The sequence below is a fragment of the Copadichromis virginalis genome, linkage group LG22 (genome assembly GCF_057382275.1).
Source record: "Copadichromis virginalis isolate Kocher_CV1m ecotype Utaka linkage group LG22, C_Virginalis_male_GT1.1, whole genome shotgun sequence".
In the NCBI taxonomy this organism is placed as follows: Eukaryota; Metazoa; Chordata; class Actinopteri; order Cichliformes; family Cichlidae; genus Copadichromis; species Copadichromis virginalis.
This window is the reverse complement of record NC_140638.1, coordinates 11,058,654-11,085,260: the sequence shown is the minus strand read 5'-3', so window position 1 is coordinate 11,085,260 and position 26,607 is coordinate 11,058,654. Positions and strand designations below refer to the sequence as shown.

The 26,607-nt window shown below is 39.7% G+C and overlaps 1 protein-coding gene across 2 annotated transcripts in view; it reads right to left on the bottom strand.

The window, feature by feature from the left end:
• Positions 1-26,607, bottom strand: part of sdc2 (syndecan 2) — a 44,363-nt gene that overhangs the window by 8,476 nt on the left and 9,280 nt on the right. The window contains exons 1-2 of one of the 2 annotated variants that reach the window (XM_085445794.1): positions 14,871-14,903; positions 584-698 (exon numbers count right to left, since the gene is read on the bottom strand). In XM_085445794.1, coding sequence (XP_085301920.1) covers positions 584-698; positions 14,871-14,888 — 133 coding nt within the window. In that variant the 5' untranslated portion in view covers positions 14,889-14,903. Of the gene's footprint in view, positions 1-583; positions 699-14,870; positions 14,904-26,607 lie in introns of those variants that run through there. The other variant, XM_085445793.1, reaches the window with a different exon arrangement.

Genomic DNA, 26,607 nt, shown 5'->3' with positions numbered 1-26,607 from the left:
TTCACACTGGTGGAATTCATTTTAATGTATTTGCAGTTTTAATCTCCAATAGAACATAGAGTGGCAGAGCAGAATAATAGGATATACACTCTGTACAGTATTGAATGGGTTATTGATCACAGTCTGCGCTCCTTTTACCTACTCTGACCTTTTCTCTGTGGATTTATACAACTCTCTTCAAAAATAGAGTTACTTTTGACCAAGGAATGAGTGTTATAAAGGTGCTTAAGGCGAGCAGAGCAAAGAACTAATAAAAAAGACACGTAAAATTTGCACACTTGCCCACAGCAGTCTCAGTGACAAGGCAATCTTAATTTAAAATCGAGTGAGAGAGAGGCAGTGAACAAAGAATAGACAAAGGCGAGAAAGGAAGGTGATTAAAGAAAGAGAAGAGGGGGGAAGAAATTATGACAGCTCAAGTCTGCTGGTTAATAAAAAAAACTAACAAAACAACTCAGAGCTCAGAAAAGTTACAAGCAGTGGACGGGAGAATGGATGTCATCATGCCTCTGAGAGATTACTTGCTAAGACTGTAAGTGAGCGTCTTCACCCAACTCCGTCAGCATGTGCGAAAATGTCTTACCTGAGCCAGACCCTGAGTTAAAGTCATCATCATCTTCAGGGTAGTACCCTCCTGAGCCTGTGTCATCCAGGTATAAGTCATCGGCCTGTGAGGGAATCTTGGGTGCTTGTGCTATCTGTAAAATAACAAGATAACAAGGAGTTGAAGACTCATGCGACTTTTTTATACATCCGATTTACTGCTGACATGCAGGAGTTTCACATAATCACGTATCCTGTTTTCACCCATTCACGAGCTTAAATCAAAACCTAGTGTCCAGCTTTTTTTATTTTTGTACCGTTTAAATCATTAGTAACTCTGCTTTTAGCACACTTTGGCTGTTTACTGTTTTAAATGCCAGAAATAAACACCTCCTTTGTACTCAAAACTGCTATCAGTGAAATTTCTGAAGAAGGAAATACAAAGACTAAAATAATAGGTTGCAGTCTTCACTGCGAATTAGGAATTCTCAACATATTAAACACAGCATATGCATAAAATACATTAACATATCACCCTTTGTTTAAGCTTAAGCAGCCAAGAATTACACTACCTTTAACGTGATAACATTGTCACAAAATTAGAGCCCAGCCAGTAAACAATTTTTAAGATTGATACCTTTTTATTTTTGTTTTATTTCTTTCCGACATGCGAAACAAAAAGATTTCCCCAACATCTGTAGTTATACAAATCTTATATGTAGTTATTAATTTACTTGTTACCAATCTGCTCATCATAAGCGCTGATACAGATCAATCATAACTGTACAGACTGGCATCGGCATCACTAGAACTAAACTGCTGGAGTAGATGACACCTGTTCTTTTTTTTTTTACTTCAATGAAGCACAGATGACTAACCAGTCAGAACATGTAGCTTCTCTCTCAGCATCATCGCCTAGACAACAGCCCAGTGTAGTGGGAATGTTTGTGTTCTGGCTTAATGGAGTGATTGGCTAAAAAGAACACGGTCTGACAGTGAATGTGTGTTTAGAAAGCACCTCCTGACGTGCTGTGTAAGTTGAAATTCTAACAGGAAATAAGATAAGAAAAGAGATTTTCCAGCACCAGGTGGACATTGGGAAAAATATCAGTAAGTGAGTATGTTAGACGCTGCTATGTACATGTTGTGTTGAGTGTGTGTGACTGGACTAGCTATAAATGTGTCCATGGCAACATGTATTAAAGTCCCATTCGCCAATCTGTGTTTGGCTGTCCTGCCCCTTCTTATAACAATAGCCCTGCTTTCAAAAGACCCCCCCTATACATAGTTGCTGTGCATCTGTGTGTTTTGTACCATTTAGCTGGTTGCTACAGCTCCACGTCTGCCCTGAAGATATTTTCATGATGATAAAAGGGGGGGAAAACAGGTTAGACTGCAGGAAATCAATTGGCTTGTCTCGAAGTCTGTTATTTTATTTCTTTTTAGGAAAATTGGCCAAAACCTCTCATTTATACCAGTTTTACATGTTCCGTGTTTGAACACAGCTTGTTTGAGTTGCTTGTTTTGGCTGCTCAGAAGTCAAAAATGCAAAGTATTTATCTTGTAGTGACAAAAAACACTTTAAAAGCAACAAACATTCAAGCATTTTGGCTTATTAAACGCTCTTACTTCTATGAATTAAAGGAAGCAGAGGAGACAGGAAAAGTTTTCCTTTCAGTTGCATTCCTGATGTTTCTCGGCATTTCCAATTACACTAAGCATTCTAACACATTGCTTTTAAGTCATTGTGTGCACATATGTGTTTGGCCTTTCTTTCACGACTCCACACAGTCACTCTCCATAACAAAAGAGGCAGGGACTACACAGCAGTGTGAAAGAGGATAAAGGAAGACAGAAGGGAGATGAAACAGAACAATACGTTTATCCATCTCTCCTCTCACAACTGACTTGTGGAAAAAAGGCCTTTCACCAGTGAACCACCTGATCAAAGAGCGAATTTGTTCAAAGCAACTTTATCTTAACCTTTCTTCTCCTCCAAACAGCCCCCTCCCCCACGGGTCCATAGGCCTTTATGCACTGGAGATATAGGCACAATAGACCGAAAGGAGGTAGGCCACAGATTAAATAGTGACAAAGACCACTAACGAGATTGAGGCCACACACACATGCATAAGTATACATGTTTTACAAATGTATGCAAGCATTCATAAATATTAATTAAATACACATAAGACACATATTAGAGTGAGCAATTGAGCACATTGTTAAACACTTGAATGAATAAAACAAAAAGTGATATACATTTTAGTAGCTAATTATAGTTGGTTTTTTTTTAATCTTGGGGTATAATTGTTGTTATATATTTTGTGATAGTATACTATATACACGGTAAAATAATTTTTTGTGAAGAATTTCAGCTTACGGTGGTTGCAACAAGGCTACATCAAACTGTAGTGACACTCACATCTCTCGAAAGCAGACAGGAAGATCTCTCGAGATTTTCAGACATGTAGAGACTTTTTTTCCCTTTTATATTTCAGACATGTAGGTACAAAACTGTGTAAACAAAGCTTTTGGATTAGAGTGGATCAACTGTGCAAGCTTCACTGCAACACAAAATCAGTGCAGATCGGAGAGGACGAAAAGGTCTGACCTCGATAAACTTCAGCGACTCTGACACTCAGGGAGACAAAGAAACTAAAAAGCATGCGTTCTTGTGAGTCTACACAATATAAACTTGATAAAGCTGACTTTATCACTAACACAGAAAAGTGTGCACAGACACAACAGGCCTGATAAACGTTGCTCTCTTTCTCTTTATCAATCCAGTGACATTTACAGTTTGTTTTCTGCTTTTAGCCCTTATCACAGGCTTTACGCTGACCCAGACATCAATCTGCTACCAGCTAAAGCAGGACAAACACCAAAAACTAGCTACCAAACAGATTTGCAGAAGCCCACTTTTTTTTTTATTACATTGCTTCACTGTTGTGTTGCTGCTCTAGTCTAAGCAACAGTTACCTAAAAAGTCCCATAGTGCTGTAAAAAGGATTGAGTGCAGGAAGGGGTAGTGATAAGGATCTAATAGGAACTATCCAACTTAGCAACTTTTAGCAACAATTTCATAAAGCCATCTATTACACAGCAAAAGATCAATTTAAAGATTACTTCTTATAAACCCAGAAACCAATATACTGTCCTTTTGCTCAAAAAGTACCGATTAAATCAGAAAAATTGGAAATAAGTAAGAATAAGAAATAAGAAATCCGAAGACTAATGTAAAATTTCAGTGAAAAGAAAAAATTAGACCAGTAGTAATTCAGTCTAAAATCCAAAGCAATATCAGTATACTCTTTTCACAGGGTGCTATTTACTCTGCTTGGTGTTAATAGAAGTACTGAATACCTGCCTTCTTCGGGTACAGTCGCGTGCACCTATGCCCTGATATGAGCCTGGTTCAATTTTTGATGTATGGCCATTAGGGCTGCCACAAACGATTGTTTTGATAGTCGACTAGTCACCGATTATTTTTGCGATTAGTCGACTAATCAGATCATCATCCATTGGACGTAAAACTACAGCTTATTGCACCAGCAGCATCTGCTCTTATATAACTATCATTAGCTTACAGCTTTAAGTGTTTAAGGTCTGTGCTAACTAAAAATAAAGACAAGATGATAGTTTATTAAATTTTAATGAAATTTGCAGATTGTCTCGGTGAAGTTTAATAAACTCCTTGCTATCTAAAATATAACAGGACACCGGAGTAAATTCTTGAGCATCTCACACTTCTGATAATCAGCTGTCTGCTTGACGTTTATTCAGCTGTGTAAAAACTATAACTTTAATCTCAGACAAACCGATTTACTCAGGAACAAATAAAATACTGAAAAAAGCCAAACAATAACATTTGTAAGTTATCTAAGTGACTCATATATCATGTTTAACCTGAGTAGCGAAAGACGGCGGTGGGTTTGAAAACGATTTGCCCAGAGTCCGGTGTTCTCACGGCGCTAGTGACCTAGCCCCCGGCTCGCTATGGAGCTAGTGGGTAACAGACGTCTCCGAAAACGTCGGAGCGCTTTTGAAAATATGCGGTGTCTTGATAAACTGAGCAGATATTTGAGGTTTACACAGCTACATTCTCGCCTGAAAATATGTTAAACGTTTATTTTGTGGCCCAGAAAGAATAATAAGAGTAATATTAAAACTAACTAGCTGCCGCCATTGTCGGAAACTGAGCAGGGCCGCGATGGGCCGCGCTATGAATTCTGGGACACAGTCTTCTTCTTCGGGGTTTAACGGCAGCTGGCATCCTTGTACATGCAGTGCTGCCATCTTCTGTTTCAGTCCGTTATTACACTCTTAAATCCTGCTACTTATTCCTGCGTCTTTTGGGATCTTACAAAGCTTCAAACGACGCGTCGACTATTAAATCAGTCGTCGACGATTTTGATAGTCGACGTAATCGTGACTAGTCGACTAATCGTGGCAGCCCTAATGGCCATGCAACGTCGTGTGATAGTATAGCGCAAAAGGTCTGTCTGAGTCTCACTGCAGCAGCAAGTCAAATTGGTGTTAGTGGAGGCGATGCCTTGTACTTTAATCCAGACCATGCCCACACTGACATTACTAATCTTTTGAACTTTACAACGAGAATATTTACTTTTCTGAGAACCATAATCTTTCCGTTACAAATAAAAAGTTGGCCTTCTAAGAAAGAAGTATTCAGTTATACATTCCTTGTTGCATCGTGTAGTATAACCAGTACCCTGTGAAGGTTGGCACTGCCACTAAAGTAAACAGTTGTGGCTTCAGAGGTTGCTGTTCATCAAGAGTTATAAAATACTTGACCCTTTACACTAACCAAATGTAGGTTCAATACCAAACCATAGAGCTGCTGGCTTTTTGTCTTATTCATTTGAGAGAAAATCGGCTCTGTCACGGCCTTGATAGAACTATCCAAACCTTTTTATCATCACGGTGAATAACTAGAGTCTTCCCATAAACGGAGACACACAAGGGCACTGTCTGTAGACACACACACACACACACACACACACACACACACACACACAGAATCTCATTTGGACACCTTAACAAGCAGATCCTACACAGTCTGACCAAGCTCACAGACAGTGAAAGGCAAAGAGATAAAGGGATCGACAAAAACAGAGCAAATGAAGGCAAGCAAAAAGGAGGGCGAGCTGCTGTAATGAGGTAGTGGCTTGCAATGTATGCTCTATTAGTTGTTAAGAGCTGCTGTATCTGGCACCTCTGCCTGATAATGAACTAATAGGCCAGCAGGAGGTCTGTCCGGCTGCATTTTCCTGTCACTCTGTCTGGTTAACCTATACATCCAACGACTGCATGAAGATCTTGAGACTAGGATTGTGCAAAACAGATGACAGAGAAGGAGGGCAATGACAGAGGAGAGTGATGATAAAAGGGAGGGTAGTGGTGAACAAATGAGGGAGAGGATGAGAAAAGAGAGAGGGAGGCAAGGGGGCAATAAGCCACTGCTGAAGAGAAGTTTGTAGCCTCAGGATGCCCTGCTAAAAGCTCGTCAAAAATTGCTAAGTCCATGTCTAGCAGGGTTTTTAAGGCATATTTGCACCTCTCTTTTTCTATAAGAGACGGGACAGTAAGAATTAGAGGATACATGGGTGAAATGGAGCCATCTCATCTGTGCCTGGGTCCTCACTTTCTACTGTTGACACACTGCTCTCTCCCCAAACACAACAAATATTAGCTCAACTTCAATTCAGGCCAGGGGAAATATTGTTCCTCAACGGAATGCAGACACTCACACAAGCATATGCGTGTCCATGAAAGAGCCCATGGGACACACGCATGTGCCAACACAGGAACACACACACACACTCATCCAGCCCTCACATCTTGAAGGCGCGAGACGAATACAGAGACACACACATCATAACACCAACTTCAGAGAGAAGAAAATGTGGAAAACAAGTGCACAGGGGCCAGCAGACAGACAACGTCTCAGATCTTTCCTCGCTGGTCTGACGCTTTCTCTGGTTCTTAACAATTTTTTAAGTATACCACAGAACTGCAAGGTGCCTGCAAAAGAACTACCAAAGAGAGGGGAAAAAAACTCTGCTTTTCAAGCACTGTCGTTGTACTTCACGTCTTTGTGCTTTACAGGAGTACCTTCTCAATATTTAATCAGAATGTCTAGAGTATATGCACTTACACTAGCCACTTTCAGATATTCCTTCAGCTTAATACATTTCCTTTCTTTTATTAGACATCGTTTCAGGGAGCAAATTTACACTGGTGAAGCGCGCTACATCATATTAATGATTTATTATTGGACAAATTTAAATGTTAAGTGGCTCTTAAAGGTTTGCTGTGTTTCAGAGTTGGAGGATGTGGGGAAATGCACCGACAATAACTTGATAATTATCTGAGACTGGCAATCCTAATGCCGTACTTTGTTAGCATGCAGTTGGAAGACATTATGGTACTTAGATGTCATCTAGGCTGCATGGAGATGCTTCACTTTTTGACATCTTTCTAGCAAAATAGCTGCAAATTAGAAACCTGCCATGTGTCGTCTTGTGCCACAGAGCTGAGACGTAATAAGATTCATCATCTTTGCCTGAGAATAACTTGTGTATCTATATTATTTATTATATTTATAAGTTGTATTACTGTTCTTTAGTTCATAGGGTGTTTGTGAGGTAATGCACATGTCACAGAAATTTTAAAAAAAGAGGAAAAAGGAAAGAAAAGATGTGAGCATTCAAGATGTTGCTTTCCACAGCAAGGGTTTAGGCTTTGAAGCACTTAGACATGCTAGACTGAAATCTTAAAACACACTTCTTTGCTTTCTTGTGGACAGCTACATGAGAAGAGTAATGCCATTCTTATTTATTCTGCAGTGAAAGCAGGGGATGAAAAAAAATATGTGATTTAAAGAAAAAAAGGGTTTAAAATAGGAAAAACAACATCTATCAGTAACTTTAAGGATGTATAGGCTGCACTCATGAAAACTATTGTTCTATGTAGCCTTAAGTCCTAATTTACTACATGATTACTGAAATATGTTGTAACATCAACATTCTTCATGTGTATCCTGTATTAGCTTTACTCTATGGAGCGCGCTGTCGGCTTGGTTCTGTCCTGGAAGTCAATAATAGGGCAGGTGTGTGTAAGAAAGACACAGTGAAATAAATAGTGTGTTAATCCCTAATTAACAAAGTAAAGATGGCAGATTGGCCTGCTGGACTTTACTTTATCTGTTCTACTTGGCCTGCTGTAGTTCAATAGAGGAGGTCAATATAGCAAGACAGTCTGCTGAGCAGCACCCGTGCTCTGCCCTGTTTCACCCTCCTGTCGACAAACCAAGCCCACTCTCTTTTTCTCCCACTGCCTCCTTCATATCGTGGACTTCATCACAGCAGACAGGACAAAAACAGCAGAAATAAGGAGGGAATGCAAGTTGAGAGGAGCACACGAGGCGGTCCTCCTACACCCTTAGGCAGAAGAAGAGGAAGAGGCAAAGATTCACTTAGTGGAGGCATTATTTCCAATGTCAAGAAGTCTAAGTAATAGTCCTGGGACCTGTTGCATCAGTTTAAATCCTTAAAATTAAGGATAAATCCACTTTAATTGAGGGCAGTTAAGTAGTTAGTTTCACAATAACAAATAAATCACCCGTAATCAAAAGACTGTTGCAGAAAGGGATGATTTTATCTGCATAGAGCAAAGTATTATAGCGAGAATTATTAGAATAACGCAATAAAGGAAACTAGTATCTAAAAATTCTGTAATTAAAAATCCAACAGTTGGTTACCATCTCAATTCTGTTTAGTAAGGTCATGATATCTGAATCACACTTAATTAATCCTTCACAAATAATAATCGTCAGTCCTTTCAGAAACAGCCGCAAGATTTTGCTACAATTAAAAAGCAGCACGATTCACAGCAAAACTCAACTAGCCATTTGATTAGGCACACCCATTCATCTGGTTGTTAACACAAATATCTAAGCAGCCAATCATGCACCAACTTAATGCAAGATGACCTGATAGAGTTCAAACCGAGCATCAAAATGAGAAAGAAATGTGATCTAAGTGTTGTTTTCCTCACTTAAACATCTCTAGGGTTTACACAAAGAAAAGCAGTTTTGATGTTTTTGGCATCAGAGGTCAGAGGAAAATGGCCAGACTGCTTCAAGCTGATAGGAAGGAAACAGGAAGTTAAGTAGCCACTCATTGCAACCAAGCTATGCAGAAGATCTGAATGCACAACACATCAAAACCTTGGAGCAGATGAGCTACAGCAGCAAAACACCAACCTGCCTTGTATCAATAATTCAGGCTATTGGTGGAGGGGGTATGATGGTGTGGGGGACAATTTCTTGGCAGTTCTTCCAGTAGGATAATGCACCATGTCATTAAGCACAAATGATCTCAAACTGGTTTCTTCAACACAACTGTTCATTCGCTGTACTGAAATGGACTCCACAGTCACCAGATCTCATTCCAATAGCGCTGACAAATATGCAGCGACTGCACAGTGCCATCACGTCAATAAGGAATAAAATCTCTGGAATGTGTCTAGCACCTTGTTGAATCATTGCCATGAAGAATGAAGGCAGTTCTGAAGGCAGGGGGGGGGGGGCAATAACATCAACTTTTCCTTCAGGACAATCATTTATGAGGCATGATTTATATCTGCTTTGTGAATTTCCGCAGCAGAGGCTGAAATTGTGTTTGCCGTTTTCAGCTAACTGCAGGAGTATTTCCTCTGAGTTTATTAAATACTTGCAACCCCATAGGGTTTCCTATAGGATGTGCATCCTGGAAATAAGAAAGCTGAGCCTGTTTATAGTGGTAACAACAGTTACCGTAACAATACTTAGAAGAGTAAAGAACAATCTGTACTGTTCTACCTCGGGCAGGTGGGCTGTTGCACACAGACTCAGTCTTACAGTAAAATAAATTTTTACACAGCAGCCGGTCTCAGATTGAGTCCTGAACTTTGCCACAGCTGTTAGATCATGTTTTGTGTCATAGTGTTAGCAGAAGTCTGAACCCTTTACTAAAGCCGAGCATATTTTTCTGGTCTAGATTAGTTTTTGTTTTTTCCCTTTTTCTTCCTTAAATAGAAAAATAATTTTTTGCTGTACTGCTTAAATCACTACCTGTGTGCATATGTGTTTCTAAAATAGCTGCTGTGACCTCTCTAATCATTAAAGTAACCACCAATTTATAGCAACAGGCAGCCTAGTTACAATTAATAACCAGGCTGCTCGTTGCTATGATAATTTATCTAACTACAGCGAGGGACATTTTATAATACCTTGAAGCAGTGAGATAAATTATTACACACTGGCAGAACTTTTAGTGTAGAGGAAATCAGAAAAAAAACAACACACAAAATGCAGCTTTAGTGTGATAACTAGCAATAAATTATTATGCTTATTTATTTATTTTTTTACCTCAAATACACCTCTCACCTCTACCACCAGTTACCTTGAGCTACTGTTTCAAATACTCAAAGCAAATGATATATGTTCCCCCAATAGCACAACACATCCAAACATCACACTGGTCCCACAAACACCTGCTGAAGGTTTAACAAGCTGACAGCAAAGATGGACAGAAAACAGGTCTCTGTGAGTCATGTATGTGGGCGGTGAGCATTGTTTGGAAAATGTAAATAGGAAGGAGAGGCAGTAACAGCCACCCACAGGACTGCCAGTGAGGATGTCCAACTGTACCTCTAACACTGACTGGTCAAAAAAGGTTAAGAGTGTGTGTGTGCGCGCGCACATGTGCGTGGGGGGGGGGGGTGGCATGTGTCTGTCTGCCTGCCTGCCTTTGTGCTCTTTTGAACCCACTCTAACTTTTATTGCCCTCCCAGGGATCATAATAAGGAACTAATTGATAGTCTTTGAGCTGTGGGCTGAGGAGAGGGGGAGTTCCTGCAGGAAGTCAACACAAATCAAACTCTCTCTGAGCCCTAAAGGTCTGGAGCTATTCCAGCTGAGTTGCGGTGGGTTACAGTCGCTGTGAGCATGTGTGTGAGAGCATGTGTGGGTGGGAGTGAGGCCGACAGAGAGGAAATAAGAAAGAGAGCAACAGTCTGGAGTTGACATTTATGGAGTTTTCGCATCAACTTCTCTATGAGTTGCCTCATCACGTAATGACATAAGCATCCACTTTTGATCTAGTAACTGAAGATTACAGTTGTATGTATGAGAGACATCAAAATGCTGCCTATATTGCCATTTTGACCTTTAAATTGCTCAAAATTATTCCTTCCAATGTGCGTAGAATATTTAAGAGATTTTTTTGGTAAGCAGAAAATAAATTTGATGAATTTGACATCTCGGAAAAAATACTTGCTGCTGTTCCCAACCCCCTCCCTCCCTCCCTCCCCTGCATTTAAATGTCTCACTGCCCCTGAAGGATGAGATCACATTGCCCTTGTAGGTGAAAGGCCCCCACCCTCAACAACCTGAGCACAAGGACAGCATGTGGGTGCATCGGGCTCAGATTCACATCGTCTCCCATTCCAAAACAAACAACTGTCTGACACAGAAAGGCATACAGTACATTCCATGGGGCTCAAGCCCCGCCTTCCCCCCGCCCCATAAGATGGGTGGCTGGAGCGAGAATGATTTCCAAGTCAAGCTACCAGGGATGTTCGCTCTATGATGCACTGTGGGAAAGATCACGGCCTTCCAACAACTAAAACCCACTGCTAAATGCAATTAAAAGATTTTTATTTTAGTTTATTCTACTGCTGACCAAATCATAGCATAACGACAAACACCAAAGAATAACTTACTAACACAGACTTCTTTGCCCAAAGAATTGCTCATTTCTTTGCACCAGAGACTCAAAAACATTTGACATCTCATTAATGAATCACACATTTGCAATGCATGAAATAATCATTCATCACAATACAAGTTTGTAATGTTTGAAAAGATTTTTTACTTGCTTATTTTTTCAAGTGAGTACAGACCTGTGTGTAAGAACTCAAGAGGTATCCTTACTAAGTGGGCTTGAATATCTTCAAAAGCTATTCTGTGAAGTTCAGGATGAGAGGCTCAAAGGGTTGCAAAAAATATGAGCTGCCCTTCCACTCTTCATACTGTACCCTTTCTTGCATACTACCATTAAAAAGGATGAGCGCAGCCTTCTACAACTTTATGTCCCTATAAAAGATTAAGGAAATGGCTCTGAACTGCGGAACAATCGAGCGAGGCAGTCATTCTGCGAGTGCTGCTGCTCCATGCAGGTGTCGCCTGACTTCCTCAGCCTCTGCTGCTCAGCAAACACACTGATTTCTGAAATACGACAGATCAGCTACTGTAACTCTTCGCTGCACAGTGAGAACATTTTCTGCCTACAGAGAGGGTATCTCAGATTAAAACTGCCTGCTTTTGGAGGGATTTTTCTTGACGAACAGGATGTGAAATGTTGAATTAGGTGATTTTTATGGACATGCTAGTGACGTGTATGTCAAAGTCCAGTGAAAGAGCTTATACCTTACTGTAGAATTATATACGGACATTACTGTTACCAAGAAAATGAAACCTAGTGATGATGGCAACATACACTGTGTGGTATTTTTAGCGTAAAACTTAAAATCTATTGACTGGAATATCATTAGAATTTGTAGGTGAAAAACATCAGTGATCATGTCCCCAGAAAGCATCATCATCAGCTCAAAAATTACTTTTTTCACTTTCGTTTGAGGCCTCTTAATATGCTAAACTAAACTGATGACACCAGCTACTCATTAGCATCATGTCAGTTGTATGCCTGTTGCCTTTTGTATGCCATTTATTTTAGCTAGAGCCACCATCTTGCCTAACTGAAGCCTTGAAGGGCTGCCATGTTTCTTCGAGAACAAACAAAAGCGAGTCAAAGTTCATTCCGACAACTCCCACTAACAATGAACACCTTCTGGCAGCAGGGATTTAATTGCTACTTTCAAACACAGCTGCCAGAGTTTATTACTCTAGCTCGTACCATGCAAACTGCACACGTGGGCTCCTACCTACAATAACATGCTGCTTTTGAACCAAAGCCACATGCACCTCTGTTTGGAGTGAGTCTGATTTCCTACCCAGTATTCCCAACAGGAAGAAAGTCAATTTCATAGTCCCCCCCCCCCCAAAAAAAAGATGAAAGAACCCCACCACTAATATGAAACACAGTCCAATCCCCTAAAATTGTGAGAAATCAGCATATTTTAAAAAGTGACTGCTCACTGAAGTGTTGCAATTATGGGTCTCTGTGGCTGCATCAGTGTAAGAATATTGATTCTCTCACGTGCTGTGCACACATTACAGCCGAGTTACTTCATCTCAGACCGCTAAATATTTCAGCACTGTAATTAAAGGCTGTCTGATCCTGTCAACTGGCTTCTCTTGGAGCAGTGATCACATTTAATGTAAAGTTAATGTAAACCTTCTCACTGTGAAATTTGCCCCTCTGCGCTTTCCACAACTTATAATGAGGGGAACAATGTGGAGCTCATGTGGCTTCAACATGGCTCTATTTAGAAATACCTCAGTGCTGTGGTATCCACGCTCATGGACCGTAACTGGCTTTTTTTTTTTTCTTCTTCACTGCCTTTTGGACAAGAAGGAGCTTTGCAGATTCCCAGGCCGAGTGAGCACTGCTGCTCTCCCTTGACTGAATCACTCCTTCTCTACTATAACTCCCGTGCTTATATGGCCACCGGGTGGGAATTGGGGAAAATTCTCCACTCCGGTAAATGGCCTCTGATATGCACGGGAAAGTCTAGATTCTTTGTCAACTATGAAACTCTACGCACTGGAAAATGAGTTTTACCTTCTAGTCATCTCTTGTGCAGAGAAACGGTGAAACTGTAAGATTTGCTTCGGCAGAACAGCCCTGCTCCCTTCAGACTGGAGAGAAATATGAAGCTTCAGAAATAATCTTGCGTTCAGCAGCAAAAAGAGCAAATGGAGTAAGCGAGGGTATTTTAAGTGCATTATATAAAACAGGTTTCATATTCTCTATCTGAAAGATAGTAACCCAAAAACCACTAATCAGCACCATGTGAACAATCCGGAGTTTCTCATTTAGCTGGAAGTGATTGCACAGCCCATAACATGAACACCACATATCAGAGGCTCAAGCCACTTAAAGGCTCTTAAAATGGAGCTGAGCCATGTGTACACAACGGTGAACTGCTGTAAGTGAGACTCGACGTGTTTAACAAGAGTAGAAAATAAAGTTTTACCAACACTTCAACCGTCTACTGAAAGGGAAGACGATTACTTGGTCAGTCTGATTTTTAAGCTGTTCATATTCCAAAACTACTCACTTATAAACTAAATGGGGCAGATTAGCTTCCTCTGTTAAGTTTTAAAGCATCCTTACGTCACATAACTAATCTTCTAATTGATCGAGATGCGCCCACAATGGCTGTTTTGGCTTTAATACCATGATATTTTTTTAGTTCTCTTCCTTCATTTTGTGGTAGTCAGTTGCTTTTTTCAGCTGTAATCCAAGGACTTTAAAGGACCAAAACTGTAGGCTTGTATGACTGTCCCTCAGAGCAGACTGCAGGACTGGAGAAGAAGAAAAAAAATCCCCAGGTAAAAGCAATAGCGTCAGTCATTAACAGAAACACACAGATCCACTAAGCGAGAGGAATCATTTTACTGAAGTAGTTTCTACATTCACTTAATGGACACCTTTGGCTTTTGGGTCAACCTTTCAAAATAACCTAAGCCTGCAGTATATCCTGGGGAGAAGCATAAGCATTATGACAAAACCCTATTGTCTCTGAAAGGTCTCAGTAACTCTCTTCTATTCACTCGCTCCCAAAACAACATGAAACCTATCCGGCACCAGGGCCCTGTATCGGTGCAGTCTTTCACCTGCACCGCATTAATTCTCACTTAGCTTAACTTTTAGGGCACAGGTGCACACTATATGAGACATAAGCCTTTTGTCTATGCATGAGCAGGAAATTAATAGTTATGTTGCTAACTTGGCGTGTGTTCTCCCTGGAGCTGCAGTGCATATTAGAGGAAGTACAATATAGAACATGCATAACTCTTCCCCCCCTCCTCATTTCCTGTAAAAGCTCCCATCTTTCAGCTGTGGTATGTAATGCTCACCTCAGTGGGCAAGAACATGTGCATACATTCACCCCTACTTAAGCACACGCAGTTTTTAACTACCTCTCTATGTCAAAAGATTTCCTGCTCTCTTGATGCAGGCATACGTGCTGTGGTTGAGTACCATGCGGTCCTGAACTGAAGCAGTTCTGTGTTCGGATGCTGTCAGCAGCCAAGAGACAACACGGTGGGAAAGCTGGGAAAGAGGAATACTTACAGACTGTGCCAACACCATCTGTAAAGGAAAGCAAGACTGAAAACAGGTCTCTCTTTATCACATGTCTTTGGATTAGCCTGTTCAGAGGACAGGCTGGACGGTGGAAAATATTTTCACAATTATTTTTGGACTTCATGAGCGTCATGTGATGTGTTGCATACACTGTCAGAATAATGAATTGTATTATCTTCCTTTATCAGCGAGAACACACCAAATTCTTATTAGTGCATGAACAAGAAGTTCATTATTTGATTAGCTGCTTGACATGAAATGTTTCATCAACTGACTAATAATTTCAGAAGAAAAAAAAGTGCATCAATCTCTCAAATGTGAGAACTTGCTGCTTACTGTCTGGTTTCTATCACTCCAAATTAAATATGGCTGGATACTGGAATTTTGATTAGGAAAACATGACAATTAAAGACAGTTCACTGCACTGTTGTAAACATAAATTTCTATGAACATGGCCTGAAATTAATATTTTGAAATTGGTGGGGAATTTCCCCTTTAAACGCTTCTCAGAGCAGGGATTTATACAGCTTGGAGAAGGCGGGTCAAGACCGGTCCTAGCCTGCTACGTCAGGGTGGGTAGCTAGAAATAATAGGTGGGAAATTTGGGACCACCTAGTTAATACATAAATACATGCAGCACATACACACAGAGGCAGGTTCTCACTGTGTATGTCAAAATACTTAACACTGCTATCAATCAATGTCCCTTACAGTTGTAAAAGCGAGAGGGAATAAAAATCAACAGTTAAATATTAACATCCACTAAAAGCTATAAATGCCTCAGCCTCTGGATAGATGCTTTTATTTAGATATGATCTAGAGGAAAAAAAATGTTTTTTTTAACGTTAGGTTTCTCATTCAATCGAGTCCTACAGTAAAAGTACAAAACATCACACACATATAACTGAATTAGTCAGGCCCCTCCAGCCATCAGAAACAATCGTTGTTGGGGTTTTTTTCCACCTCAGTGATAAGATAAGATAAGATAACCTTTATTAGTCCCACACGTGGGAAATTTGTTTTGTCACAGCAGGAAGTGGACAGTGCAAAAGTTATGAGGCAAAAATTAGAATACAATAAGAATAAATACAGTACACAACTGTACAGAATAGAATAAAATAAAATACTATATACAGTAGAATAAAATAAAATAAATATACAATAAGATAAAAATAGAATACAAATACAAATACTATATACAACTGAGTAAAAATACAACGATGACAGAAAGGATTATTGCACTTAGTATTATTGCATATGTATGGATGTGTGTGCTTGATCAGTTAAAGTCTTTATTATGGAGTCTGACAGCAGTGGGGAGGAAAGACCTGCGAAATCTCTCCGTCCCACACCGTGGGTGCCGCAGTCTCCCACTGAAGGAGCTGCTCAGTGCTGTCACAGTCTATGTGATGATCTATTACTGAGAGGAAATTTAGACTTTATGGTGGAGAACAAAAAACAAGATAGCCTCATCTTCAGACAGCCTCATCTTCAGACTGCCTCATCTAGACAAATTACACCAAATTAAAAAAATTTTTTGCCCCCATGCAGGGTAAGCATGAGTAAATATCTCAACACTTTAACACACCGTTCTGCTTCATCTTAGTGATGTTTTACGATCTGGATAACAGAAATATATACAGAAGGTGATGTTAACATATCGCTTCTGATAGAAGTCCATGTTTGCATGCCTTCAAGTGTGCATTATCACAGCTCGATTTGTACAAGTTGCTTAAATTATACACAATAACTGCAATCTTTCGCTGAAACTCAAGCAGTGTGATAGTCACTGACTACACAATTACACAAATAACAGACATTTAAATCAATACTAAACGTAGCTGATTGCAGCATCCCTTTTCATATTGAGAGTAGTATTAGAGACTAAGATGTTTAAGCATCATTGCTGATTTCGTTATCACCCTGTACTAAATGATCGGGTGGATAAATAAAAGTGTAGCTATAGCTATGAAGAAAATTCTGTAGAAACCCCACCTCTTTGCCGTCAGCAGTGTTTCACTGATGCACAATTTTGCACTTCTGCTATTTGATATCGTACCACTCCATCTCCATTCTGACAAATGATCAGCAGTCTACGCAAGAAAAATTAATTATTGCTGGTGTAACATGCTGCCAGAACGATCCTTTTATGATCTCACCAGATTTACGACTTGTTGACTAAACTGGAGACACTGATCTCAAGCTCAACAAACTGAACTTTAACTGTTTAATGAAACAAAATAAAGTTAATTCTCAAAGTGGGCTGACTACCACAACATTTAAAGTGAGTGAGTATCACACAAAGTGACAGATGAATCGAATTATATTTTACTTATAGTCATAGGTAAATGGAGTTGCATTTGCCAACAACAATAAGAACTTCAAAAGCTTCTCAATTGTTCCCAAGCTGAGATATATCAGGCTGTTTGCTATAAATCTCGGCTGTGCATGTACATACACGCAGACACACACACACACACACACACACCTGTGCCACAGGAAAAAACACACCGTCAGTACAATGCCTTTGATATACACAAGAACACACAGGCATATATATACTTTTGAAGTGTCGCATATCCATTGTTGGACAAGTTGGTCTACAGCCAAAATACATAAATTTTTCCAATTTTGGATGAACACAGTACACTGAAAACTCAAACAACACAATTGTTGGTTGAGTCTAGTTTTCATAAAATAGACTCAACCAAAAATACATAATTACCGCTGAATTTTAGCAAAAGTTGCTTAAATTGGGGTAGGTGAGTAATTTTCAGCTGGCCACTAAACTATTCATCCAGTTTCAATGAAAATGAACTCCTGTATGAGCTGCAGCTGTACTGAATGTCTCTAGCATTCGAAGCTAAGTCAGATTTTTTTTTAAGGATCTTAATATACCCTGAAAGTAATCACTTATTTCTTTTCTTTCATTGTGTCCGACTGCAATGCATTTAACCCTCGGCTCTCTTCTTTAGGAACATTACACTGTTAAATAATTAAATACATTTGGTTGTGCAGACATCCACAGACAGACTAGATTAAACAAACTTAGCCACCTAGACGCAACGTCTTGACCTGGCAGTGTAGCATCTAAATAAGTTCAGTACAGCTTAGTGAATTGAGGTGGAAAAACCCTGCTACGCTTTCATACCAATTCTTCCCTGATGAAAGGTGAAGTATTATGAAATCAAATGAGCATATACAGATGAGAAAACACGAGTTTATATGATTAAAATGCAACTATCCAAACCTTCTACACAGGTGCAAAATGTAAAAGGAAACAAATGTTGAAACTGAGCCAGGCAGCTATTTCATTTTGTCATATATGGATTCAGCACATTCAAAGTCCATGCCATAATCAGAGTTGCTTTGACCCTTTCAATGACCTCTTCATGCAGTGTGCACATGCATGGCCTTCAATCTTTCTTTCAACCAACACGTATACTGTACATACACTCATTTCTTCCAGCAGGTAGTCGGTCTGTCAGTCAGCTCACTGGAAAGGGATGAATGCGGTCTTTCAAGCTGCAGCAAGCCTACAATATCAGCCATTCCAGTGCTAACACAGGTGCTGCTTCTGCTAGATGAGTCAAATAGTAGTCAAGTGTGTGATACTCTCTAAACAGAATACATACACAACGAGAATCATAATCACCTGAGAGACACACTGGGGCAGCCAGAGCTCTGTGTTCTGCACCACTGACTCACAGACTACTGGAATGCGTTTTGTTTGAACCCTATCACTATAATTAGGCTTTGTGTATGTGTGTGCACTTGTTCCATGATGCTTTAGCATTCTTTGTACATGGACTCTTTGTTCTTGAGCTGGGCAGTTGTTCAAGTATTGCCAAATGCTTTTTGTGTGAATTACATGCTGAAAAGAGCTCAATCTGATGGGGAAAAAATATATATATTTTTTGCACTTTGACATCTTATCTTCACTCTCCTATTAGCTGCTATACCTCTGGCATGCACATTATGCCTAACATAAAGGCACACAGCTAAGGGTTTTAAACTCAATGTCCTTAATCTTTAAAACAATGGCATGTACATGCTTCCAGGCTTGAGAGGGGGTCAGTGTAATTAATCACTGACCATGTGCTGCAGACTTGCAGCTAAGCTAATCAACTTGTCTTACTCCAATCAAGTTGCAGAAGCGATTCACTTTCAGCTCAGTAATGGCATTGCACATTCAAGCAGTTTTTTCCTTGCAAGAGAGGCTATTTAATCAATCATTTTTAGGAAACTGGATATTTAAAAAAAAACCAAAAAAACCATTCCAGTTCAAAACCTGCAGGGGGAAAAAAAGTCTCTTTTTGGGGGAATAGATCGACTGTGAGAGGTTTCTGCTGTTAGCGGTCAAAGCCATCAACAGTCCTATAGGGCTTCATGTCAGTGAACACATCTGTCACACCTCACACGGTCTGCTTTTCTCTGTCACTTTTTCAACAGAATGGCATGGTTTCCATTAACACACCCTTTTAAAGGCTGGTGTGTCTTTGGAGTTGTTGTATATTTAGCCCCCACGATGTGGCTGCACCTTCTGGTCTAACATAAGAGTACATGCAAAAGAAACTGCGTGCATGCATATGCATAAGTTCACTACTATTTCAGTTAGTTTTTTGAAGTTGTGTCTTTGCGGTAACAAAACCAGTTTGAATCCTGAGCTCTTCACTACCAGATCATTAACACCACAATGTGAAAACTCTCTCGAGAACTACGGGGGTCAAAGTTTGACCCATTTCTTCCAGACCACACAAACTAAATCAGACTGACAGTTCAGACAACCAAAGTTTAGAATAAAATAACATATTTCCCATTCCTTTTGATACGTATGGCTATTTTTGCAGGCAGCGGAAAAAATGAGCCTCCACACTCCTGTCAGAAAGACAATCCTGTAACTGCTGTCAGCACCGACAAATAGGCCTTTATCACCTAAGATTATAGCCAGAGGAAGAAAAAAAAAAAAGAGCGAGAGATGAGGCAGAGGCATGCAAGGAAGGGGAAGAGAAAGGAGAATGGTTTTGTCGCTTTGTTGGCTGATCTGGTTCAATCCTTGTGGTGCAGCAATTGAATTCCCATCCAAGCCTTTTCCTTAAGAGGATTTGGACTCAAGGGAGTCAACAAGCCACAGGACTACAGGGCAAGGGGGAGGAAACCCCTGATCAAATGATTGGAGTGATAAAGGAGAGGCATGGGTGCATGGGTGCGAGGAGAATAGATTGGAAAATTGCGTAGAGGTAAAAAAGAATTGATAACGATAAATCCTTCACACTATCACTTCTAGCAGGAATAATGTGGCAGCTATTTAAAGACTGGTAGGAAGCACAGATGGTTAGGAAGGTTAATGAAAGATGTCACCACATTAAAACCATCAGAAAGCAAATGTGAAAGAGAAAGGGGGCAGTAACGATTAAAGTGATGGATAAACAGTGGACGAGCAGAGGCAGGATGAAATGACGGGAGAGGAGTGGCAGGTGGTGATCTCTGATCCCATTATACAGGGCTAATCCTGAGCAGCAGTGAGTGTGTTTGGATGTGTAATGGTGTGTGCACACATTGTTACTGTTGGCATGCAGGAACACAAGTTTTGAGTCTGTCGGTCAAGTTGTAGACGGGTATTAAGAAAAAAATAGAGCGAAATGTATGAAAATTTCACTGCAACGCTAGTGGAAAGGTTAATTAAGAAAATGTTATTAAAGGTGTGAAAAAGAAAAATTGTATATAATTGTAAACTTTCACTTAACACTTTAAATCTTTGCTAAAGTATACATTTCATGAGAAATAAGCTATTTTGTTCCACTACTATGGTGAATCTCGACTGAAGTCTGGTTCTCAATGTTGCACAGAATCACTTCTCTAAAGTTTTAACAAGACATTTCTCTGTCGCTTCCCAATTCATTTTCTCTTGTGTCTGCCTGCTCTCCATCTTGCCCTCGCTAAAAAAGCAACAAACATCTGACAGCTTGATGCCTGTCAGATCTCTGCCAGCTTCCGCAAAAATAATAAAACTCAGGTGTAAACTTTTCACAGCCTGAGAAACAGCAGGTACGGCGTGATGACTGATGCTCAGTGCATGCAACCAGGCAGCTCTCATGTCTCAGAGTTCAAAGTGCCATCGCCTACAGTGCAGTCATTCGGCCAGTTTGTCTGGACGTGAGTCATCATCGATTAAATTGCATTTTATGTTTTCAGGATACTCAGGATTTAACCTACATACACAAACACACACATAATGCCAAAAGGGTTTTATCTTTTGGTCCTAATCAAGTCTGGGTCACCAGGTCATATGATGATGCAAATGTACTCAAGCAGGTTAATGTAAGCTTTATAAAACTGTCTGTTCAGAAACGGAAATCCTCCTCTTATGTTCCGGATAAAAGAAAAGTGTGATTCAGCAAATTAGCAGCACATATTATCAAAACCTTTATGGTTTCTCCATATGTTATTTGACGTGTTGAGCTTTCTTCTAGTCGAGCGATACGGTTACACTAAAGCCAAGTTGGGTTGTAATGTGTTGGCACGGGCTAGAATAAATGATAAATAATGGCCACAAAATTCTTCCCTTTAATTCACTTGATGAAAAAAAAAAAAAGAAAAAAAAAAGGAAGACACATCCAGATCTGAAGACACAGGCTTCAATTAATGTACTGGAAGGGATTCTGAGCCATGTCAGTTTGAAGAAATGTAGGCTCTGATAAGAGTTCTGAAGTCAAGAGTTGCGGGGGATATAATAGCACATTTAAGCCTTCATTAAAAGACATCCTGAAAGTAGGTCAACAGAAGAAGACATCTGAAAAGTGTTTTCTTGGCAGGACATCTCTCAACAAAGACGGGCAAGATGGCAATCACAGATGGAACCAAAAAAGAAGGTGGCACAAAGTGGGCTCCAGCACAACAGAGACGAGCTCCAGCGTGGACTACGCATGACTCATGTAATTGCACATTAATGACACTGTCTAATTATGGGTGGGTGAGCTGAACAGCTTTCCAGGCTCAGCTTATGGTCCGATACCACAATCTTCTTTTTCTACTCTCCATCAATATAAAACCTTTAAATATTTCCAAATATGCCATATTCAATATTTTTAGCAAACCTCGGTACAATTGTTTAGCAATACTATAGGTGACTTAATTAGGTGGTGCATGTATATCTATACTCAGGTGTCCCGTGTTGGTAAAAAACACTGTTTACTTCACCGCCATCACACAGTTACCTGTATGGATAAGCAGTGTTAGAAAGTCACCCAAGGTTCAAGAAGCACAGGCTAAAGATTAGGGACCTTTTAACTGTGTTGAACACTTGCACTTGGCATGCAAGCACCACCACACTCACAACTACTTAGAGTCACATTAAACTGGCGTTAACACCAGTTTAATTTGCTCTCAAGTCAGAGTAAAGCCAAACAGCTCTCATGTAAAGCTAAAACAATTAGTTTATATTTAATTAGTTCTTCGAAATGTTTAATTATCCTATCACTTTGAAAAATTGGTTTATTGGACTCACTAATAAGCAAAAAACCTTAAACTTTAAGTGGTTCCAACTTCCTCAGGATTTAGATTTCATGTTTTCTTTCCTCTATACATCTCATACTACATTATGATAGAAAAAATAAGAAGTCCTCAAAATTTCCCTTTTCTTTTTACTTTTGTGGACTAATCCATTCATTCAAAATGCTGTAAATAGATAACAAACAAATGCTAGTTGCTTAAAGCTTTACAGGAAGAGGTAAGCCTCCAGTTAAATATTATGGCATATGCTGTGTTACGAAAAAAACAAAATCATGCTAATCTCTCAAAGAGGAAGTCATTTATAATGTACGTCTGTGTGCATTCGAGTGAAGTTTGACAGAGACGGCACATCACCATCCGCTCAGTTCCTGTGCAAGTTGAAACAAACCGATCCACAACAAAAGGAAAAATGCTTCCATGTTTTACATATGTCGGCCAGCTGCTGTATGTGCGATGCATTTTTCTCTTATCAGCCAAACAACAAAGAGAGAGCTTAGAAATATGAAAGAGTGACTCGAGTCATTCTGCATCCTGCGAGGTGGGTTACACTTCAGTTTTGATTAGCCTCTCACTGGAAAGTCTTTTAGGTGAGGACTGTGCGATTTTTATATTATGTTGAATAAAAAGAAGTTCCTACTCACGGGTGGGCTGTCTATATCAAATGCTGTTTTTCTTTGGTATATTTTTGTGACATTTTTTTTAAAGTTTCTGGCCTTGCTTGTCATTGGAAATGAAATTCTTATTCATGTTCCTGTCCTATGTAAATAATTGAATTCTGGCACCCAAAATAGTCCCAGTTCTGCCGCCAACGCAGCTAAGCTGCATTTTCAATATTTAATGAGTATGTGAAAGAATAAGCTGAGACTTTGAAAGAGTGCCAATTTATCAAGATGGGAAACACACTTTTGTCTGAAAGAACACACAATTACAAAGCCAAATAACAGAAGACAGGGATTTTTGTTCTCCTTCTTTTGGATGCAGGACAGAAATCACAACCAAAATTCCTGTAGCTAAAAATGGCTTTCAATGTGTCTGCCAAACCTTTGCTCTTGTGCTTTTCGCCCCAATTCATTCTCCGTGCTGTAATTCTTCAAGAATGAGTGGTTTCTTAAAACTACGGTTCGGGAAATGATCCTGGAAGGTCCCGAGATGACTGGCCAACTGGCTCTCCACCCGGTGCTCCAGGTTCAACTTCCTTATTGATGGCTGGCTACTAGGGTCTCAAAAGAATCATTATGTGGTTAAGAAAAGTCAAAAGATGAGTTTAAAGACAGCTTTTCTCCCAAGTCTTAGGGGAGTCAGGAAAAACAATGCAATAAGATGAAGCCATAAGCTCGAATAAATCGTACGGCATGAGAAACTTTAAAGATTGATCAAATAAAAACAAAGATATGCCATGAAAGCTGGGAGAGGTTGTGGTGGCACACTAAAAAGCTTCCATTATCAAAAAACCCCACCACAAGGCAACAGATGTGTTGCACAGTTTTAGCACTGTAGCTCTAAAAAAGAAAAAAGTCATAAGGCGTTTTGTGGTTACCGAGTCACACATGAAGTGCAACCACACTAAACAAAAGCAGAAGCTGCTAATCATCTTCAAACGGCTATCTTCAATAGCTTCTTCAGAGCTGATGCAGTAAATGTGGAGGCAGCTCTGTCTGCCATATACACATGTGGCAAGACCACTCGAGTTCATCAAAAAGAGCATGATGCTCCACAGTTAATGCTATAAAAGATGAAGGAAAGAGCTGATGCAGCCACGATTAGTCACATAAAATTACAGCAACTTGTCATTTGCTCTTTTTATGATAGAGGTGATAATTATTCCTTATTAAGCATTGGCCACAAGTGTAAAAGAGACTTTTCATCTCACTAACAATGAAACTGTTTTGAGGTATGGTATTATTCTAGTAATACTAATAAGACACAGATTTTGCCTCAACTTAGAAAGTTTAAAGTCAACCCTACTGATGCTGAGCCTAATAATCAGAGTTTTCTTCTCACGGTGCAATTCAACAGAGATGTTTTGTTAGACCTTCCTCTCCACTCCTGTAGCTTGTAACACAGGCTTGCCGAGCTCAAGCTGAGAGATTCTTAAACCCGAGAAAAATCCCTATGGAGCCAAAGCTGACATTATACTGTACTTATTTTCACAGCCTCTGTAATCATCTTCTTGACTAACAAGCTAATTTTCTCAATAGCATAAGTACTGGTCCAAAATCGCACAAGCTAGCCAAAGAGTTATGAGTTTTGGAGCTGCATGGTTTGCCAGTAAAAAACTGTCTCCTCAGATCCACTATTTCATTTATTGTGGTGAATCTGAAACCCCCTACAGTGAAAGCATAGTAAAACTGGGAGGCTCCAGCATTTCCTGCTGAGAGTGGAGGGTAGCGGTCATGCAGCCATTCCACTCAGCCACCCAATCACTTGATTAAACAAATTATCATCATCAAAGTAATCAAGCTTTGCACCCTGCCGGCCTTCATTACACCATGAAAATGGGTTTAACCATAGCATGAAAATCATATGGATTACAAGTGAAGCTGTGACCTTGGCTGGTGTCACTGTCAAAAACGGTTTTAGTTTTTTGGGGGGTGGCGTTTGAAAATAGAAAGCCAAATAGGCAAAGAGGATGGGTGAAAGAAGAAGACAGAATGAGGACATTGAAAACAAGACAAAAAACAAACATCATTTATTTTGAGATTAATATTAATTTGCGGAGCATTCACTTTTGTTTTTCAAAAGTATGGCAATGTCTCCGATCTAAACGTAGTCAGCAGTGCACAAGTAGATTTCCAGTAAACGGGTCAAAGAGTCAGCTGTGTACCCAACTGCCGACATGACACATTCTGACTGCCAGGCTCTGTTTGTCTAGATACCTCTTCCTGAAAATTTCCACCCATCAAAAGGGTCACCCTGCAAAAAAACCTAACAAAAAACCCCACACACGCCAGCAGTCAGTGATACTTGCATTTCAAAATCAAAAATGGTTTCCATATGACATGGCTTCCCAGGTCTGAAACCTCTCTGGCCTGAATAATGAACCCAATCCCTCAGCACTGACTGCCGGGGAGCTGAACGCTGCTGATAGGGTTTACAGTTGGTGCCGAGAACACAGATGGCTGTTAACAGAATGAATTAGAAAAGATTAACTCGCCTGGTAGATTTGCCACATTAGTTCCCTTTGATCATGTTAACAAACATGGCAGAGAGATGGTCTGTGGCGTGATAAGGCTCGGGCTGCACAGTTATTGTGTGGGCAAATCTTACTTTTATTTAAATAACACTGACAGTATCAAAATGCAAAACAATGTGGAAAATTCCAATGTGGAGTTCAAAACAGCAGGCAAGATGTTGATCAAGATGCCAACTGTGCAGGCAAGTCAATTTCTTCTATGCAACTGTAATAGTTTGCACATGTTTTGCCTCATTAAGTCATGCCTGCTATAAGTTATTCATTTTCCATTTCTGTTGAAAAACTAGAGACCATCTTGCGGGACTGGAATCACACCAGGCACAACGACAATGAGATCTCACACATGCTTATACATCAGACAGAGATGCTTTTGTAAGGGAAGCTACAAACGCATTAAAAGCTTAAGTGGCTCCTCCACTTCAATTACCATTTCACACCAGTCAAGTTTTGTGACTGTCTCTTCATACACCACTTCTCATTTACACTCACGTGTGATAAAACCACATCTATTCTTTCTTTCTCATTTCTGCAATTCTGACAACACATTTTAAAATCAGCTACCATCCTGTTATGGCCATTTGTAGTCCGAGAGTTGCAGAAAGGAAAAAGCAATCTTGCTTGGTATATATATCTAGCTGCTATTCATATTATGCTTCTGAAACTCAAGCATTGTCAGAGAAGCTAAATATTTAACTGTTTTACTGCAGGATTTTGCATGAGAAGTAGGACAGTGAGTTTAGAACTCATTGCAGAACTCCCCTGACTTTTAAATTTACCCTAATTCTTCTGAAACATTTTGCTTCTGAATTGGTGTAAATATACTTCTCAGTAACTACCACCCTAAGAGATGCTGCTTTTTATTGCAGTACACTAACAAAAAAAAAAAGAAAAAAAAAAAAAAAAAAAAAAAAGAAATTAAGAACAAAATTAAGTAAGGTGTTCCTAATAAAGTGACTAGTAAGTGTACACTGTATATGTGTTTGTGTGCGACTGTGTCTAAAAACTACTATTTATATATTT